Source organism: Accipiter gentilis, chromosome 15 (genome assembly GCF_929443795.1).
Source record: "Accipiter gentilis chromosome 15, bAccGen1.1, whole genome shotgun sequence".
NCBI classification, from domain to species: domain Eukaryota; kingdom Metazoa; phylum Chordata; class Aves; order Accipitriformes; family Accipitridae; genus Astur; species Astur gentilis.
Window position 1 is genome coordinate 26869569 of NC_064894.1, and position 12751 is coordinate 26882319.

At 44.0% G+C, this 12751-nt stretch overlaps 1 protein-coding gene across 2 annotated transcripts in view; it reads right to left on the reverse strand.

The window, feature by feature from the left end:
* The window catches only part of MCM9 (minichromosome maintenance 9 homologous recombination repair factor), a 49783-nt gene extending 39781 nt beyond the window's left edge, over window positions 1-10002 (reverse strand). The window contains exons 1-5 of one of the 2 annotated variants that reach the window (XM_049818020.1): window positions 9938-10002; window positions 8769-9088; window positions 4571-4887; window positions 2496-2577; window positions 1352-1552 (exon numbers count right to left, since the gene is read on the reverse strand). In XM_049818020.1, the coding sequence (XP_049673977.1) occupies window positions 1352-1552; window positions 2496-2577; window positions 4571-4887; window positions 8769-9081 (913 nt within the window). In that variant the 5' untranslated portion in view covers window positions 9082-9088; window positions 9938-10002. Of the gene's footprint in view, window positions 1-1351; window positions 1553-2495; window positions 2578-4570; window positions 4888-8768; window positions 9307-9937 lie in introns of those variants that run through there. The other variant, XM_049818021.1, reaches the window with a different exon arrangement.
* Between the last annotated feature and the right edge of the window lie 2749 nt (window positions 10003-12751).

Consider the following 12751-nt stretch of genomic DNA (forward strand, 5'->3'; position numbering starts at 1 on the left):
ATGGCATACTCCTTGAGAAGCTGGTGGCTCATGGCTTAGACAAGTGTACTCTTCGCTGGGTAAAAAACTGGCTGGATGGATGAGCCCAGAGGGTTGTGGTGAATGGAGTTAAATCCAGTTGGCGGCGGGTCACAAGTGGTGTTCCCCAGGGCTCAGTATTGGGGCCAGTTCTGTTTAATATCTTTATCAATGATCTGGATGAGGGGATCAAGTTGCACCCTCAGCAAGTCTGCAGATGACATCAAGTTGGGATGGAGGGTTGATCTGCTCGAGTGTAGGGAGGCTCTACAGAGGGATCTGAACAGGCTGGATCAATGGGCTGAGGCCAATTGTATGGGGTTCTACAAGGCCAAGTGCCCGGTCCTGCACTTGGGTCACAACAACCCCATGCAGCGCTACAGGCTTGGGGAAGACCGGCTGGAAAGCTGCCCGGTGGAAAAGGACCTGGGGGTGCTGGTTGACAGTCGGCTGAATATGAGCCAGCAGTGTGCCCAGGTAGCCAGCGGCATTCTGACCTGTATCAGAAATAGTGTGGCCAGCAGGAGCAGGGAGGTGATCGTCCCCCTGTACTGGGCACTGGTGAGGCTGCATCTCGAGTCCTGTGTTCAGTTTTGGGCCCCTCACTACAGGAAAGAAATGGAGGTGCTGGAGCGTGTCCAGAGAAGGGCAACTGAGTTGGTGTGGGGCCTGGAGCACAACTCTTATGAGGAGCAGCTGAGGGAACTGGGGTTGTTTAGTCTGGACAAAAGGAGGCTGAGGGGAGACCTTATCGCTCTCTACAACTACCTGAAAGGAGATTGTAGTGAGGTGGGTACTGGTCTCTTCTATCAAGTAACTAGAGAAAGGATGAGAGAAAATGGCCTGAAGTTGCAGCAGGGGAGGTTTAGATTGGATATTAGGAAAAATTTCTTTACTGAAAGGGTTGTCAGGCATTGGAACAGGCTGCCCAGGGAAGTGGTTGGGTCACCATCCCTGGAAGTATTCAAAAAGTGCATTGACAAGGCACTTCAGGACATGGTTTAGTGGGCATGGTTGATGGTTGGACTCAATGATCTTAAAGGTCTTTTCCAACCTAAATGATTCTATGATTTCTTGTTAATGAATGTTCCACAAAACATTTTACTAGAAAGCTCAAAAGAAGGAAGATCAATGCAGTATGTTTGGTACCTTTTTCCCCAGTAATATTAAAGTAAGAATTTCATATTCCTGTACCGGAAAAAATATATTATTTGATGAATGAGTGGTGGGATAGAATAATGGGGGAAAAATGTTTTCAGTCACTGTATTCTCTCACTCCTGATTTCATCTCTATCCACTCATGTGTCCTACTTAAAAGCTTTCAACTACTAACCTGCTAATGGATCATTCCTATGCTTTTCCCAGAAGTCTTCAAATTCCTTACGGACTTCTTCATCAGTTGCAACGCCTGCTAGCTGCTCATTGTTTACTTTAACATAGTTGGCTTTCAGAACAAGCTCCAAGTCACAGCGTGCACCTTCATGGAAAGGTTTCCACCTCTGCATTACCACTCCATACACTGTGATGTCATCTCCTGCAGGTAACAACAAAAATTAATCAAGTAACATCTGACTTGAGATATGCAGACGTGTCAGTTAGCTGTAATGCATAATAATGCAATTGAGATCCTGTGTTACAGTTAATAAGGTTAAAAAACCCAACAACAAAAAGCAAACCTCCTGCAGTTACTGGAAGTCTAAAACAAACATTAAGTAGATTGCTTATGTCTATGGTAGGAAGTTGCTATGTCTTTCTACTTCTGTTTAAGGTAAATGAATTCTTAAAGGTATACCTCTGCTTGTTTCCTCTTTTAGACAAGAGGAATTGACAGTAAAGTGTAGAAGCTCTTCTTTCAATTAGATTTGCTATACAAAAAATTTAGTCAAAACTTATTTGACTTCTGATAACTTTTGTGATGAATTCCAGAATCACTCATTAACATTCTGGCTATAGCGTTCTTCTCAGAAAGTACAACCAGAAATTAATTTCTTGTGGAGATGTGCCTATCTGAGAATTTTTAGTCCATTCTTCATATATCCTCCTGCCAATTAGCTTCCTTTCTGAATGCCAAGTAGGTTTTCCACCTGCAGCTCTCTTTAGATAGGAGGTCAGGTTACCTAGCTCTCTGAACCTTCAGAGAGGCACTACACGCTGTGTGGTAGTGTGGACCAATTTCCCCAGGAGGTTTGGTGTTCCCACACTAGCAAGATTTAATATACTTTCTGTATGTCACAACACCTTACTTATTGAAACTGATCTGTCAAACAGTCAACATGTAACATGAGAATGTATGACATTTTCTAGAATAGTCCTCAACTGCCATGCTAACATCCAAGTTGAAACAGCAATGTGACAGATGAACATATCTCATTTAACAAGCCCTCAGCCCTGACAGCTTACTTGGCAAAGATTCATCTCAAATGGAAAAACAAAAATGCTTGTGGTACAAACATACGTGATATATGCTGTATCCTTACCAGACTTGCAACTGTCCACTAAGTCATCTTCCAGAACAACCACCATGCAACGAGGGATGCTTCCAACAGACAGTCTTTGAACCTAGGAGACAGGAAGGAAAAGCACTTCTTAAGAACTGCACCTTTCAAAAGCCATTTATAGCTGCTCTGGCTTAAGGATCTACATTCGTTTCCTGGAACTGAGGTCAGTCCTTGCTGCTACTTACAAAACTTAGACAGTGAGCATGCCACTGCTGCCACTAACTTAATAATGGAAGTTTAATGCTGATATTAATGGAAACAGGATTGGGTATTAAATTAGCTGAAGGTGCTCCATCCTGGGAGGTACTGTGTGATTTCAATATCTTGCTGAAGAAAGCTCACTAAAAGAGGTCATTTGAAAAAGCTGAATTTTTTTTAATAATATGAGCTATTTTTAGATACTTCTTCAATATGCAAAGTTTACTTTGGGTACTGAAGCATGTCCATGGGTTAGATAATCCTTCACTGAAGTATAAACTGAAAGATTATTCTCTATATTTTTCTGGTATTTAACCATAATTTGACAGGTTGACATATAAGTTTACACCTAGGTGTCAAGGATTAAATCAACAACAGGAAAAAAAAACAATTCACAGACAACCAGACAAATGTATATTGACAAATGTGCCAGTGACTCCTGTAATTCTTTTTCTTTTCTCCAGGGCAAAGTCTATGCAATCTTGCCACAGTCTATTTCCAACCAGCAATCTTTCCGTTACACTTAAAGCTCACAATAGTTTTTAGAATATCCACTGCACAAGAACAACAATCAGAAGTACCTTTTCGTTCTGCAGCACAGGTCATACATGCTAGAATTCTAGATTTATTCACTCTCTAGTGCCTAGGAAGGTTAATTTACCCTTGTGTATTATCTAAATGGCCACAGGCAGTTCACATCACTGTCAATACTGGTGGCACATACAGTTATTTGCAGAGCTCAGTAGGAAACACAAGTGAAATTCATTCCTGGTTTAACTTTACTGTGTTTAATAAGCTTATGCTGCTGAAAATCCTTCCCATCATAGAGATCTGTGTGTCACACAGTAAAACAAAAAAAAACCCTATAGAAACCATATGTCAGAAACAGTCATTATATGAACCTGCAACATTTAAGAGCTTCATTTCTAATATCATACATTTCTGTTTTCATACATCTTGTACGTAGATTGGCACCACCATCCTCTTAATTTATAAAATCAAAACCCTGAAATAACTGAGGATATCTTAGAAAAGATTTATTAAAAAGACACTGAACATATAAACAAACACAGAAACATTGCCTGCAATACACCCTACTTATTCTCAATTTTCATACAGTGTAGATTTTCCTGTGCCAGTTTTGTCTTAGTTATGCGCTAACCTAAAAAGAGGCCCAATTGTTTCTTACTCCTCCAGCTTAGCTGTACTTCCACCCAGGGTTACCTTCAGAAAAAACAAATGCAAATTCTGTAAGGATCACATACTCAACAATTGTTGAATTCAATATTGACTGAAGGGAACAGACATTTGTAGACACCATGTATTGACCATACTGCACTGCTACACCTGGCCTTGGCCACCACTGGGCTAGCTTTAGTCCTTAGAAGCAGTGTTGAACATCAGCATCACGTACAGTTAAGTGCTTAGAGAAACAATGCACACTTGGTATTGTAAGGATCCAACACGGGAGTTTCATCTGTGCACTGACCCCAAGTGTTTTGTACAATATTGAATGGAGTTACCTAATAGTGGAAATCAAGTCAACATGTGCCTAAATTTTTAACTCTTTGACTGGAAATCTCTGACTAACAGGGTGTCTGGCTTGTTTTAGTCTTCTCAGGCATTTGTTTTAAACAACAGTAGAATCTATAAAACTTTTCCACTTATCTTGGCATTTAAAACTTATCAATGAAAATGGGATAAACTTAATTCTGACGTATGCATGAACAGTCTCACTAAAATTAGCAGTTACCTTATTCCAGCAGGAAATTAAACCCCCAAATGCCTTCTTTAGTACTTGGAACAGCTATACCTTAATACCTTCCCCTTTTTCTCCTCTTTGTTTTTTTTTTTACCTGTTCCTGAATTTTTATTTCTTGGTAGTCTCTACAGCACGCAGGAGAAGAGGTTGTTCCAGAGAGACACGTGAACTTGGTTGAGTTGCAGCCTTCTTCATTAAGACAGGCTGATGGACGACAGAATGCATAGTACTGTTCAAAGTCAGCCTTGACCACAAACACATGCTTGCACTTATTGCAGATGTAACTCCGTTCAAACTCCAAAACTTTCACCAAACTGGTACGTATGACAGTTCCAGTAACAGACAAAAAGTGACCCACATCCCTGGTTTTAGGAATGTGCTCTCGAGTCAGCTCTGGGCAAACAGGCAAACCTGTTAAACAAAAATATGTGTGGCATAAGGCTATGCATATAAAACATGGACCTACAATGCAGTTAAACAGAAAGATTAGAAAAAATGCCAGACATATTAACAGTAGCCATTGTTATTACTGTTTCATAAATGTGATTCAACAGTTCATCTGTTGTACCATAAATCTGATTCACTGGCCTCAAATAGTGAAAATCATCAGACACTGAGCCCTAAAAGAAAATGTAGCCATTTTACTCTCCTACCCTTGCCAAGGGCTGAATAGTCATGAACACTTTCCTTTCATGGAAATAGATCCTGATGTTCTCAGATCTATTTATTAATTCAAATGATCTTTTGGCAAATGCTATTTATTCTGCAATTGGTTTATCTGAATTACAAAATTTTAGTTTTGCTACTTAATTGTGGTTCTATGTTATTCCCACAGCTAAACAAGTGTAACTCCTAATCTTGTGTGAATTCTCAAGTCTAAGCAAATTTAAAATTCATAGTCTGTGAGCATTTGACCTTAAATCCACATCGCCTACCAGTAAACTTCAAGCACAAGGAAGACGGCATAAAAAGAATATAAAGGGGCTATGAACACAACCAAAGCAAATTCACTTTTATGTTCAAATGAATAGTGACAGAACATTTTCGTGACATTTGCTCTCCTTTAATTCCACCCTGACAGCCAGTTCTGTGGTGTACTGATTCCACTCCAGCGTTCACCAGTGTGGCCATCACTTAGCACCACAGGGGCTGAAATCCTCAACAAGATTAATTTACTTCAAGAGCCGACAAAGTCTTTATAAACATACTAATAATCAACTTAAAAAGAGATTACCTGCTCGTAAAATAATTTCTTAGCTTTACTTCCAAAACAGAGCTAGGAAACAGAGATGTAAAATAATAAATCTGCTGGAAAATGATGTTTCTAAGGGGATGAAAACTATTTGTGCATTTAGGTCAAATCCTCTTAGTAGCTTTGGCTGCTAAAAAAAAGACATCATATATTTATTTCAGTGTTTTCAAAACCAAATGCTTTATTTCACACATGCTGAAACATTCTGTTTTAATGCTTTTAAGCAAAGTGTTTGATCTTTTGCTTTTGTTTAAAGAAAATATTTTAAAATATTAAGGTAATTTTAAAAGGTAAAAGGATAAAGTAAAAAAAATAAAGTAGGAAGGAATTAAATAATCTGGAAACAAAATAAAGTATTATGTAGAACTGCAAACAAATTTTTCTGGTTGACTGTAACAAAGCTATTTACATTTTCTATCAAACCTGTTGAAAATTCTTTTTCTCCCACAGATTTGCATTTCTATTCAGTTCAGGCAAAAAAAAAAAAAAAAAAAAAAAAGATAAAATCCATTATTTTTCCAACTTTTTGGGCATCTTTGTTTCCCAGCTCAGTATTGGTGCAGCTCAACAACCTTTGCAAAATACAACACATCTTACACTAGAGAGAGCTGCAGCACTGTTGTCAGAATGTATGTATGATATGATCATCTCTGTGAATATTGACGAGACGAGTCCGGACAGGGAAAAAAGAGCCTTCACTCTGATCATATTAGACTGCTTGACAAACGCTTTAACTGAGTATGCGCCTCTTTGAATCAGCTTTACTGTATTAGTAATAATGTGTAAAACTGAACTATTAGAAGCAGCTTGGCCATCAGTAACAGACACAGCAGTGCTCAGGCTAATGGGAAGTAAGAAAAAATCTTAATGGATTTGTAGCAAAAGGAGAAGTTATACAATCAAATTCCTACAATGCTACAATTCAGATAAAGAACTTCATCTCTTACTTTCTTCAGTGAACTTGGGGTAATCACCCATTATTAATCACTGCATATTCATGCTCCCTGAATCCTTCTTTGAACTCCTTAGATGCCCTGTCTATATTGGTATGAGCGTGCCAAGATTACATTCTTATACCTAGCATAAGCAAAACCACTTTTCCTCACTTCAGTCCAAGCCTGACATGCAGATTCCCTCGGCCCCACTCCAGGCAGTTGCCTGCCACTCCCACAGAGAAGAGTACACCTCCTCCTCATTCCCATTTGATGTGGGAATGGGAAGCGGCACTCCAAGATGAGAATCCTGAAGACAATCAGAACCCAGTATTCACTTAAAAGGTAACAGTATCATGGGAAAATGTGGGTGGAAAAAACCCTGCAGATCATTTAGCTTATCGTTTTTTGTTTCTTCAGTAGCCACCCTTTTGGTGGTACAGAACATAAACCAAACTACACGGACAGATGTTTTGATCCAGCTGGACCACATGAGGATAACCACCCCCTGCTCTTCATCAGCTTCCCTCCAGTTTAGTGATGGAGTAATCTGTGAGTCTGACAACTAACTTCTTCCATCAATGATCAGACTTGCTTTTGTAAGTTATTAAAACTATTTGATCAAATGTGGCTAATTTTGCCTGACGTTGATTAGAGAATATTCAGACAAAACATCACTGTGGGAGGAATGGTAAGCTCCAGCAATAGGCTGATAATAGGAGCAGGAATGTCTGAAAGACGCAGCTACTCACGTGGCAAACATCTACCCCTTGCTTTACTCCTTCTAGCACCTCCTGGTAGCTTATAAAATAATCATACTTGGAATAAAAATAACCCTGTTCTCATGCTGAAGCTGTGATTGATGCAAATGCATGGGGGGAAATGCATCCTAGAACACTGGGGAAAAAGTTTTAATTCACTCCTACTTCTATAGGTACAGGGAGATGCCAGACATTTCAAATTTTAGTACCACACAGAGGCCATCCTTCTACACCACATACTCAGCAGTTGGATACAAACATCACAACACCTAAACAGGTAGCAAGCTTTCCCCCCCTCCCCTTGAAAACCTTGACAGAATAGCATTTTGAAAGCCACAGGCTAATTATATTTCTGATGTATGTGTTCTAATGACAATAGTTTTAATGAAATTTACTGGTGTGAAAAACAGGTCTATTTAACAATTGGGATTCATCCAAGTTCAAGCTGCCAAAACACTGAATGATCATAAACCACTCCAGCATGGGGCAGAGGAGGGAAACACAGGTCACCAGCTCCTGGCTTTGCAGACTAGACAGCTGCTAATAGTTACAATCAGAAAGGACCAGAAGGGACTGTGCCACCACTGACCCCAGTTCCCCACAACAAGCAAAATAGGCATTTTAACCCCAGAACCTGCACTCCACACTTACCACACCCCAAAGCTACTAAAAATTTCATAGTGATAAGGAATAATGGCATATCAACTTGTAGTGAAAAAAAGGACAAAATCCTCTATTAACAATCATGCCTTCCAATAGTTTGTTCCAATTTTGTAACAAGTAATTTTATAACAATTAGTTAAGCATAAAATTTGAAAAATTCAGATTAAATTGTTACAAGACAATTAAAAATGTAGACTTTGCCTCTTCTGGGAGATGGCTGGAGCCAACAAAGACCGTGAGCCAACTGACACGGTAAGGAAGTCAACCTGCAAGAAAATCTATGAACTACGTACCTTCCCCTAAAACTCTTTTTTTTTCTTTAGACCTGACTAACAAGAAAAATAACATGAGACCAACTGCTGATTTGAGGAGTCTTTTCCCCACGGAAAGGCTTCGGTGTAAGTCCTGACCCAGCAACAAATGCCAACCATGCCACGCACACCATCACGGATGGCCACAGCTTTTTTCCAGGTTGGTCTACGCAACCACATGTACTTGCACGTGTTCTTTTCTGTTTAATAAACGCCAGCCATTCGCTATTGGTTCAAACACTGAAGCGGCAAGAATTAAACTTGCTTCTTCCCATGACGCTCCAACAGTTTGGCACAGAGTAAGGAAATTTGGCCACGCTGACTGGGAGATTCCCCAGGGGTGCCTCACTGCCGCCCCCGCCCCGCCGCTCACCTGAGACCCTGACGTGGAGGTTCTGCTTCACGCTGAGCTGTGGAGAGGCGGCGGTGGCGGCCTGCAGCGCTGCCAGGGCGGCCCGGCGCAGCGCGCTGTCGAAAATCGGGAGGACCTCGCTGGGGAAAGCGTTGAAATACTCCCCGATCTCCATGTTGGTCTCAAAGAGCGTCAAGGCGTCGACGACGATGGGATAGTGCGCCTCACTGTCGGCCTCCCTCAGGATGCCCAGGATGTCGTCCCTGTGGTGCTCCAGCACGTAGGACTCGAACACCTGCCCGATGAGGTTCACCTGATCCGCGCTCAGCACCATGTTGCGCCTACAAGGCGGGCCGGTGAGGTAAAGCGGTTACAAAAAGCCAGGCTTTCCGGTAAAGACACGAGCCAGCCGGAAAACTTTATTTTTTCACTCAGAAAAGCCCATCAAGGGAGTCAGGCGAGAGGAGGGCGGCGCTGGCGCGTGCGCGGCTTCATGAGCTCGGGCAAACGGCACCTCGTTACAACGCGCTCCGACAGACCGACAGACAGACAGACCGACCGCCCGGTTAGCCCGGCGGGATGGCGGCGGCAGCCGCCGAGTTTACGCCGCCACACGCCGCCCGCCACTTCTCACAGACGGCTCCCGCCAACCAACCGCCCCGCCCCGCCTTGCCCAGCCCAGCCAATCAGCCCCGCCCCACGTCCGTCAGTCACCCCCGCCCCGCCTCCCGTCAGTCAGTCAGTCAGTCACCCCGCGGCGGCGGCGGGCAGGGCTCGGCTTTAACGCCAGAAAGTGGAACCGCCCGGCGACCCGTTCCCTCGCTTCCTCGGCGGGCTGTGAGGGGAGCCGGCGGCGGCAGCTTGTCCCGCTCCGCTCCGCCTCGGGCGGCGGCAGGCTCACCGCAGCGCGGAGCCAGGCCTTCCCGCCCCGGCCGCCGCCAGCACGGCAAGTTTTGGAGGCGGCGAGGCGGGGGCCGGCCGGGGCCGGTCGCCCGCCCGCCCGCCTTGCGGGAACGCGTAGCCCCGGGCGCGTCCCCTCCCGCTTCGCCTCCGGGCAGCGCGGGCCGCGGCTGCGCTCCCAGCGCCCGCACCGGCGGCCCTGCCGGAGCGTGTGTGCGGGACAGTCCCCCCCGTCCCCGCCGGGCGGAGGCGGGCAGGCTCTCCGCGGCCGCCCCGCTCTCCCTCGGTACCTGCAGCGCGGGCCGCCGCCGCTGCCGCTCCTCCGGCCGGGCTCCCGCCGCCGCCGCCGCAGCTCCCTCACCCGGCTGGAGAAGCGACTCGGTCCCCGCCCCCTCCGCGCCGCTACACGCCCGGGCCCCGCGGCTGCCGAGCGGGGCGGAGAGCGGCCGGCGAGCCGCCAGCCCGCGGGTTCGGAGCCGGGCGGGGTTGGGGTCCTTCCCTCAGGTGCCTCAGAGGCTGCGGGAGGGACGGTCCCTCGAGCAGTGCGGCGGCCGGGTGCCCTGCGGGGAGAGGAGGGCGCTTGGTGGGTACGGAGGGGATCCCAGCTGCTGCCGTGAACGAGAGATAACACCAACGGGTTCTTCTTTCAGCGGGGCTGCAGGCTGTGGTTTGGCTAAATGTCTCGGTCGGTGTTCCCCCCTTACAAAGGGACGCCGCTCCTGTGTACGACGCGGGAGGACTGCAAGTCGAGGGGGGGGGGAGCGGGTACTGTGCAGCAGGGGTAGCCCCAAGGCAGCCGAAGCTTGTATTTGCGGCTGCTTCCTGCAGCCCACCCCGCTGCGGCTTACACGGCCCATCAAAACTAAATTTGGCTTTTTTAAAGCGAGCTGCCTGACAAACCAGTCAATCCCCCCTTCTTCGTGAGGGCGTGTCGTAGCAAAGCCGGAGGACTTTGAGGATTTAATTTTTAATAGAGCCAGAAAATAGGGTTTGCCGGAGGCTCTAAATCTTTCACTTTTGCCCAGAACTTAGCGTGGTGTTCTGAATAGTTCTTTTCTCTGAGTGTCTATTACAACCCAGTGACACGCCTGAACTGTTTGAAATATTTTATCTTTTAAATCGTTAATTCTGTTTCAAAATCGAGTTCCAGGCATAAGGAATGAAACTGGATTCCAGTTTCTCCAGCAGTATGCCTCTTTATTTCCTCTTCAGGTACTTGGCAGCATGTGTGTGCTCTTCTGACATAGTGCTGTGCACACGTGTGTAAACTCTGCCCCTGTTGAGTTCAGTGTAAGTAGACTGTCCTCTGAATTACTACATGCATTTTCTTAGTACCTCTAATGTATTTAAGTATTTTTTTCATATATCTATTCAAATCTTGTGATATCACAGAGAATAACTTAATGTTCCCTTCACTTCAAAGTGTTTGAGGAATCTTAAAACTTCTTCACTGAGCTCCTTACTCCCAGGACTTCCCATTGTTGGCTTGTATTAATGATGCATTATTGATAGGCAATCAAAACAAAAATCACTGCCCATGTAAGATCTTAACCAAAAAGCATACCACACTATCGCCACGGTATCGGAACTATGCCAATTATAATAAAAAGATATCAGAAGAAATGTACAAAATCTGTATTTTTAGAGTTGGTGGAGGGGAAAACCAACGCTTTTCAAACAAAAAATATCCCTTAGATCCCTTATTTTCAAGTTGTGATGCATGGCTTCGCTATGTAAAGAAACTGCTTCACCTGCCTTAATTAAACTAAGATAATTAATTTGAATGTCTAGCATATTTTTTTCTCCCAATCATATTTAAATGTGTGGTCATAACGAATAAGAAAACTACAGCAGTTACTTTACCGCTGTTAACGATATTGAATATCTCACCTTCCATGAGCTGATCTAAGGAATGTTTCGCCAGCAGAGAAGGGAAGGGTCTTGGAATGTTTGAGCAAAAGCTTCTTGGGTGGAACTGCAGGGGCCTTAAATCACAAACTGCATTTCTCCGAGTTGCTACTCAACAAGCTACTGGAAGGGGATTCCTGCATGTGACTCCTGTCTGGTAAATCAGTGGATAGAACATTTGTTATCTGTCCTGTATTGTTTGCAAATACAAATTTCCTCAGACTATTTGTAGATGTTGCCTGAAAGCTCCCCTGAAGGAAACAGTGTTTACAACAAGTCTAAGACTGCTTCAGGGGGCTATAAAGAGGAAATGTTTTAACCCCTAGATATGTCCCTAGAAATGAAAAATATTTTGCTTTATAAAATGCCTTATCCTAACCAATTGAATGGATATGGCTGCAAAAGCACTGCTGAAATCTGCACCCAATATAGAAATTGATTGCTGTGAAAATTCAAAACTGTTTCTGGTAAAGATTATCCTGGGTGGAGCGTCAACCAAGTCCCATGTCTGCAATATGCTTTCAGTGTCAACTTCAGTCAGTTTATGGTGCTGTCTTGCAAGGTACAGAACCAGGCTGCTTTTTTGTGATGATGAGATGCAGCTATTTCCACACATTTGTTAGATCAGCGTAGTTACGGCTTCTGGTATGGCAGAGCTGTAATCTTTATGATTTCCTGGAGGTGTCCATCTGTGCTTCCTCAGACTCTGCGTTTTGTAGCCTAAACAGCTAGAGCAACAGGATGAAAAAGAACGCAGCAGTCTGCAACTGGAGCAGCTAATTACAACTACAGAGCGAGTCACTGATGCTGCTGTGTAAAGGCTGCAATTAGGTAGTGGTTCCTACAAGAAAAAACCTAAAGTATTTATCATTTCATTATTATCTAATAATAAGTAGTAACCATTATGTGCTTAGCTGAGTAATGAAGAAATATTTACTCAACAAGAAGTCATTAAAAATATACAGTATGCCAATTTGAAAATCCTGAGGGAGCCCCTTTTGAAATCATGGTGCAAAATAGGACAAGAAGTAATTGTCTCAAATGAGTGGACGGAGACAGTGCTAGCAGCCACCAGCCTAAAAAGCTCTCTTGGCCTGGGCTCAGAACGCTTTCCTGGTTTGTCTCTGCTTTCCACTTTGAATGACTCTCTTACATAAGCCAATATTACTATTTTTCCTTTCAGGTCACTTCTCATA